Raw genomic sequence first — 8231 nt, 5'->3', positions numbered from 1 at the left:
CCAACCAAACCTAACCTCCCCCCACATTCCACACCTCGATTTGTAAATATTGTAAATAATTCAATGTATATACTATGATGATTATCTTGTGTGATGACTGTATTATGATGTTAGTATATATCTGTATCATGAATCAATTTAAGTGGACCCCGACTTAAATTGAAGAACGTATTCGGGTGTTAGCATTTAGTGGTCAATTGTACGGAATATGTACTGTACTGTGCAATCTACTAATAAAAGTCTCAATCAATCAATGATGTAGGATGTGATATTGACTGACACTCAGGCGCCTTGCTGTGCTGATAATCAAACTTTATTCAATCAGTAATGGGGATTAAATTCAAGGAGGCAGCTCAACTCAGGAAGTCAATCAAAGCAAAGACGAGCTCGGAGCGAGGAGACCCTCGCTGGCGCCGCCGATGACGTCGGGCGGTGCTCGTCAGCTCAAGGTCTACACACTAACACACAAACACGCTGCATACCTCCAGGGGGAGGCTCTGCCTTTGGCTACGAGCGCAGCGAGGACTCTCCACGAGTGATTGGCCAGGTTGATGGAAGGAGGGAGAAAGCCCCGGCGGACGCTCGCGGTCAAAGGCAGAGCGCCTACATCAAAACAAACACGTGCTCAGGCAGTGCAGGCCGCTCGCACTGTGAGCGTGTCATTGAAATGGCAGTACGACATAATCTATCGCGACGTGAGGTCCGGTCGCGCTGCTTACGTCGAGGGTGGACGCAAACAGCGCTCGGGATCTCGCGCTCGTGTTTTTGTCTCAAGTTGAGTAAACGTCAGCAGGGAGAAGCTCTACCTGCCGAGGCAATCTTAGACTTCAACGTAGCGTTGAGGCACACAGTTTAGTTTCTCTGTTTAACAGGGTATTCGTTCCACATAGAACTTTCTCCTGTTAAACCATATTTGGTTTGCTTCTTAAACTTCTTATTATTGTCATAAATAACAATTCATACATCTTTCATAACCGTGAAATCCGGCTATATACATTATGTACATGTCACTGCAAAAGTGTCATCACATCTCATTACATGTTGACACTTGAGTTTGGCATCAACGTCACGTTTGGTACAAAAATAGTTCATATTTACAAGAAGATAAATCTTAGGTCTTTATCGAGTCAAAGAGTTAGCTTAAATCATGAATAAAAAGACAAGGAAAAAGGGTTAAAGGGGTATTCAAATAGTCTTCGACATAATTTTCTTTTCTTTTTTACACCGATCGAATGCTGATTTGAACTGTGGCGGTGTCACATCCCAGCTCGTTGGACAGTTTGAGCGTGTAGGTTCCAGCATCTTCCTTCTGTACCCCCGTGATGATAAGGGTGGTCAGGTCCTCCGAGGTCTCGATGTGGAAGCGACCGCCGGATGACACCTCGATTTTTTTGCCTGCGCGAGACCACTCAATGTGTTTGGCATCGCCCGAGAAGGCGCATGACACCGTCAAGACCTTGCCGGCCTCAATGCTGATGTCCTCTGGCACCGCCTCGATTCTTGGAGCAGAACCTGGAAAAGTAATGAGCCAGCGTTCATTATTTACTCGACACTCAAAAACTGTACAACGGCTGAGAGTCCTCAAGTCGTACCGATGGCTCTGAAGGAGGATCCCGCCATGTGTGAGGTCATATCTGCGAGGCTGCTGGAGCTCAGGGCGTATGACTCTGAGGTCATGGAGGACATACTGGACATGGACATGGTCTCAAACTTCATCTCAGCGGCCATGCTGCTGAAGGAACTGGACTCCTTCATGGAGGACATTGCCTGCTGGGCTGAGGAGGAGGAAAAGGAAGACGATTCTTCCATTGTGCGAACTTCTCTCTTCATCTTGGAGGCCAGGCTGGACGAGGACGACTCCTTGTGACTCATCATGGTCGTGGATCCTAGTGAGCGTTGAAATAGAAAAGCGTGTGTATAAACATTCAGAAGAAAGGCCCCGTAAAGTGACTTGAGACTCGTTGCTTACCTTTAAGTGCCACTTGCTGCTCCCGGTAAGCTGTGATCTTCATACGAATGGATTTGTACACTTGTCCAGTGAAGGAGAAGGAGGATTTTGAGACTCCTCCCTCTGATGTCATCTCACATGTGTACTGTCCCTGGTCACTGTCTGTCAGGTCGTGAATAAAGAGGCTGCAGGAGCCCTCTGAGTACCTCATTTCAAAATGGCTGCTCTTTGAAAGTCTCCTCCCATTGTAATACCATGACACCTCATTGACGCCACTCTCGCAAACACAAGACATCTTCACCAAGTCTTCAGAGGCCTCAGCCGCTAGCTGACTTATCACTTTGGGCGGCTCTGGGCTTTCAGATTTGATAGTAGGCGGTGACAGGACCTTCTTGGGCGACAGTACGGGAGGTGGAGACTTAATTCTGGATGGGGATTTGACTCCCTCAGGCTCTGGGGACTTTACAGCCCTTGGTGACTTGATAACAGATGGATCTGGAGACTTGATACGTCTTGGTGTTTTGGTGCCAGCAGGTTCTGGGGACTTGATGCCTGAAGGTGTCTTGATTCCTGCAGGTTCAGGGGATTTGACACCTCGCAGTGACTCAGCTTCAGTTGACTTTACCTGCTCAGCAGGTTTAAGGTGTGGTGGTGACTTAGGTCCTGGTTCAGGAGACTTTACACCCCTAGGAGATTTAACTCCCTCGGGTTCAGGAGATTTGATACCAGGAGCTGGTGACTTTAAACCTGGTGACTTCACTCTCAAAGCTGGTGATTTGACTCCTGGTTCTGGGGACTTCACACTGGGTGTTGGTGATTTAATCGAGGACTCAGGAGACTTGATACTGGGTTCTGGTGACTTCACACTGGGGGCAGGAGACTTGATGCCAGGCTCTGGTGACTTCACACTGGGTGCAGGAGACTTGATGCTGGGTTCTGGTGACTTCACACTGGGGGCAGGAGACTTGATGCCGGGCTCTGGTGACTTCACACTGGGTGCAGGAGACTTGATGCTGGGTTCTGGTGACTTCACACCGCGGGCAGGAGACTTGATGCCGGGCTCTGGTGACTTCACACTGGGTGCAGGAGACTTGATGCTGGGTTCTGGTGACTTCACACTAGGTGCAGGAGACTTAATGCCAGGTTCTGGTGACTCCACACTGTGAACAGGGGACTTGATTCTCGGTTCTGGTGACTTCACACTGGGGGTTGTGGACTTAATGCTGGGTTCTGGTGACTTCACACTCGGAGCAAGGGACTCTGGTGATTTCACACTGGGGCCAGGGGACATTATAACAGGTTCTGGTGACTTAATTCTGGGAACAGGGGATTTGACACCAGGTTCTGGTGACTTCACGCTGGGAGCAGGCGACTTGACTCTAGGTTCTGGTGTCTTCACACTGGAAACAGGGGAGGTCACATACTGTGGCGGCGTTGGGACTGAAAGCTCAGGGGACTTCAAAGGTGGTTCTGGCGACTTGATGCCCTTAACCTTTTTGGGAATTGGTCTGCGGATGGTTAAAGTGAACTGAGCCTCCTGCCTGCCGTCTGAGTTCTCTACGATGACTGTGTAACTGCCCTCATCAGAGGATGTGACGGAGGAGATCTCCAGGTTGGACTTGTACTGAGTACTAGTGACTATAACACGGCGAGAGGAGACTATAGTTCTACCCTCATGCATCCAGTTTACGGAGGGTGCAGGCTCTCCATCGATATCACAGGAGAATCGGACTGTCTCACCATCTGCTACTGTCACAGATTGGGGCTTAGTGAGGATTCTGGCTGGAACAGAGGCTCTCACCTTTTGGACTGTAACTTTTTCAGCAGAAGAATACTTTGACTTAGTTTCTGCTGTAGCATGCTTTTCAGTCAAAGAAAACTTGTCTGAGGAGTAGGAAGAGGCAGATGACAGGTATTCAGTAGAACCATACTTGATGGATGGTTCATACCGCTCAGCAGATGAGTATCTCTCAGAAGAAGCCCCATATCTTTCCCTTGTGACGACTTCGCGTTTCTCAGTGATCTTTGTCTTACTCTCTTCCACTTCTAAGTGGGTCTGGGATTCATAGCCAGTTTTGAAATAGGAGGAGTGATAGTGATCAATTCGAGTGACTTCAGGGACGTGCGCTTTAGGGACTTCCTCATCCTTGCGACGGGATGAAAAGGTTGTGTAGGCGCCGCCTGACACATCAAGGGTGGCATAGTCTGAGGCGTCTCCCCTGGAGTTAGAGCAAACGCAGCGATATGTACCACTGTCCTCTTCTTGGCAGTCCAGGATGGTGATGGTCAAAACGCCACTCATGTTGCTAAATACATATTTGTCACTACTTTCACAGATTTCAGTTCCGTTGTGGAGCCATTTCACCTCGGGTTCAGGCTTTGATTGGACATTTAAGGTGAATCTGGTGTCGTGACTGACTGGCACACGGTGAGAGCGCATCCTGACTGTCACCCGGGGAGCGTGATCCAGGCTGAACGGCGTCTGACTAACAACTTGAAATTTTCTCTCAGACTTCAGAGCTGCCTTTCTGGCTTCGTAGCGGGACATGATATCAAAACGGGCAGACCGCTCAAATCGGGAGGAGGAACGGGATGACCTCTCAACAGATCTGATGGGGCTTGGAGAGCGGGGCCGCGTTCTCTCTGGTGTGGGGGATCGTCTCTCTATGACCTCACCTTCTACATCTACAACTGGCTGTGTTCGAGGAGGACGGATCAGCTCAGAGACTGGACGCATTAGCTCAATATATGTGGGGGATAGCGAGCGCCTCCTTCTCATATACTGAGATATGGTACGTTTTTTCTTTGTCTCTGTGACCTCCATAGCTTCATGCCTGACCTCCTGCAACCTAGCTTCATGCTGCACAGCTCGCCGTTCAATGCGAACTGGACTTGCTTGAGGGGAGGCAGAGAAACCTAGTTCTAATTCATCCTCAAGCATCATTCTATCTTGCTCAGTTCTCCTTGAAGACAGATAGTCATCCACAGGCATCAGCAGCTCTTCATCGCTCAGATCGCCCAAAGATCTTCTCCGAGATCTGAATGAAATCTCGGACTCTGGAGACGGTGAACGCCTGGCAGGTCTGACGATCTCCAAATCATCTAAAGTTATTTTTGGAATCCGCCATCTTGGTCTGTACTGGTCTGTGATTCTGGGAAGGGGCATGACGTAAAACTGTTCCCACCTGGATAGGCGAATTCGCCGTTGTCGTTTTTGCACAATTCTCTCCGTCCTCTCTGAAATCATATACTGGTCCTTCAATTTCCGGTACCACTTCATGTCAGAGAGTGGAACAAATTGTTTGATAAATTTGTCCTCATCGAGCACTCTACGGTCATGAACCACAGGCTCAGGGATCTCATATGGCATGAAAATCCTTCGCTCTTCTTCCAGTTTCTTAGTCTCTGATTTCACAACTGAAATGTCAAACTCGCCCTCAATGTTCTTGGTGCTGACGGCAGGCTTGTACATGTCTGCAGCAAATTTCAGAGCCTCTTGGGCTGTTGGGTTGAGAGGCACAAGATCCTCTGTGGCAACAATCTGCTGAGCCATTTTGTTGGTCTTTTCTATTTGCTTCTGGATATGTCTATGTTTCTCCTCGTCAGTCTTATACTCTCTTCTGGTATATGTGAGGCGGTCCACCTTCAGGGTTGCCTGGCAACTCACAGAGCCAGCAGAGTTGATTGCAGTCACTTTGTAGACACCGGAGTCCTCAAGTAAAGTCTCTCTGATGTACAAGACAAAGTGGTCAACATCCTGTTGAATGACAATTGTCTTTGGACCAAACTGGAGAGGATGACCTTCCTTCTCCCATTTCAAAGAAGGATTGGGGATTCCAGACACTCTGACATCAAAGCGGATGCTCTCTCCTTCTGTGCACTCAACATTAGTGAGCAGACGTTTGAATGTGGGTCTCATAGTTTCCTCGGTCACAGGGTGAGGTGTTACAGTAAGGCGGGCCTTGCAGCTATCTTCTCCAAACTTGTTGTTTGCCATCACAGTGTATTCAGCATCATCGCTCATATCGAGGTTGTGGATCATCAACTGGTAGAGACCCTTATCACTTATGAACGTGTACTTGGTGTCATCATCTCCTGGCTTGATTCTCTCTCCATTCTTCAACCATGTAACATGAGGCTCAGGATGCACAGTAATGGTGACACCAAAGCGCACATGTTCGCCAATGTACGCTGCGCGATTGTATAAAGGCAGGGTGAACTCTGGTGGTCTGTAGAGGAGGAGGGTTTTTTCCACCCTCCTTCTCAGTTTCTTGATGGAACGACTGACATAGTGTTCCCTGATGCACCTTATTGTCTCAACAAAGAGTTCAGCATAAGCACTATCTTCGCCGTCGCCACTTAACACCTTGCATCTATACAAGCCATCATCACACTCTTGAATGTCCTTCACATAGATACTGGCAAAACCGTTGTTGTATGTAATCTCATACTTAGAACTTGAATGTAACTGGCGGTTGCCAAAGTACCATGTCACCTGGGTGCTTTGGTCAAAGTTTGTAATGTTACAAGTGAATCTAACATGGCCGCCTTCCTCAGCAGAGCCATGCATAACTGGGCCAGCACGTAGTCCCTGGTACTCCGTAACAATCTTCACCTTGCCAACAGACAATCCTCTCTGGTTCCTGAAAGCTCCACCGTAGGCAACACGAGCTGATGAGACAATTGTATCTGTCCTCTTTACAATAGACTGATAGTACCGTCTGTGTCTTAGTGTCCGGATGACTTTGTTACTGACATGTTCAATCTTCATCTTTAGCCACGGGTGCTCCAATGCCTCTTGTGCTGTCATACGAAGCTTCCTGTCCTTGACAAGAAGTCTGTCCACAAAGTCCATAGCCTCCAGACTGATGTCTTTAAATGCTTCACTATCAAAGACATACTCACAAGTGGAGATCTTCTCAACCATTTGTGTCATGGATTCTGCAGCAAATGGATTGAGACCGCTAAGTAGGACATAAGCAATCACACCCACAGACCACATATCTGTGGCTGTTGTAACCAAGTCATGGTGGTGAATCTCAGGGGCACAATACTCTGGAGCTGAGAAGAGCATTCTGATGTTTTCACCTGGTACCAACAACCTAGCTTGACCCATCTCAATTATCTTTACAACATTACTTCTCTTTGTACTGTAGACAATGTTGTCTGGGCGGATATCAAAGTGGCCAAAGTTTTTACTGTGCAAAAACAAGAGTGCAGAGCAGACCTGTCTTAAATAGCGGACAATCTCTTGCTCTGTGAGCTCAAAGCTGCTGGTTCCAAGGCGCTCAAAGATGTCAACTCCAGAAATAAACTCAAAGATTAGGATCATCTCTTCCATACTTTCAAAGTATTCATGCAGGTAGATAATATTCTTGTGTCTTGCGACATTGAAGGCCTCAATTTCTCGAAGAACCAGCTCACGGTCAGTTCCTGTAACCTTGATGAACTTGGCCATGAAGGTCTTCTTAGTAGCAATCTCTACACAACGGTGGACAACTCCAAACTGACAACGAGCCAGCTCCTCACAAATTGTGTATTTCGAGGAGAGCAACTTGACTTTAAAAGACTGAGCAGCTTCTTTGGTAATTTCTTTGGTCTCATCCACTTCCTCATCATAGTTCCTAATCACAGACTTGTCCTCCTTTGTGGTGATGGGTTCTGTTGGCGCAGAAGGAGGACTCATGCCAAATTGGTTCTCTGCGATGACACGGAACTGATATTTTGTCTTGCCGAAGATGTTGATGATGGTAATGTTGCAGTCAATAGTCTGTCCAGCCTTAATCCACCTGTCAGCTGTGGTGGGACATTTCTCCACAATATAGCCTGTGATGTCACTTCCGCCATCATTGGCAGGAGGCTCCCAGGTCAGAGTAATGGAATCCCGGGCAATGTCGCTGACTACTAGTCCTTTAGGAGCTTCCGGAATGTCAGCCACATTCACCTCAATGGTTTGTTTGTCCATTCCAAACCTGTTCTTTGCAGTGATGCTGTAGAAGCCTGTGTCCTTGTTCTGCACTCCCTTCTGGAAGACCAGGGAAGTAAAAGAGCGGGTGGTGATGACCTGGTGATAAGCAGAGTTGGAGAGGATGTCCTGGCCCTTCTGCCAGGTAATTGCTGGTTCAGGCTTGCCAGAGATTGGGATTTTGATAGTGATGTGATCACCGCAAACAGCATGGACTGCTCCCATTCCTTGGAGCTCCTTTGGCAGGAGAATCTTGGCCGGAACTTGAATTACAAAGAATAGCATCATTACTCAGAAATGATCATTACTAAAACAATG

At 47.8% G+C, this 8231-nt stretch overlaps 1 protein-coding gene across 1 annotated transcript in view; it reads right to left on the bottom strand.

The window, feature by feature from the left end:
- Window positions 1-303: 303 nt before the first annotated feature.
- Window positions 304-8231, bottom strand: part of LOC133659223 (titin-like) — a 214793-nt gene continuing 206865 nt past the window's right edge. Inside the window, 5 exon segments of the mRNA XM_062061959.1 lie at window positions 304-1512; window positions 1593-1886; window positions 1970-3371; window positions 3441-3827; window positions 3951-8176. Coding sequence (XP_061917943.1) covers window positions 1220-1512; window positions 1593-1886; window positions 1970-3371; window positions 3441-3827; window positions 3951-8176 — 6602 coding nt within the window. The 3' untranslated portion in view covers window positions 304-1219.

Source organism: Entelurus aequoreus, linkage group LG10, assembly GCF_033978785.1.
Source record: "Entelurus aequoreus isolate RoL-2023_Sb linkage group LG10, RoL_Eaeq_v1.1, whole genome shotgun sequence".
Classification (NCBI taxonomy): domain Eukaryota; kingdom Metazoa; phylum Chordata; class Actinopteri; order Syngnathiformes; family Syngnathidae; genus Entelurus; species Entelurus aequoreus.
This window is presented reverse-complemented; position numbering and strand designations above follow the sequence as displayed.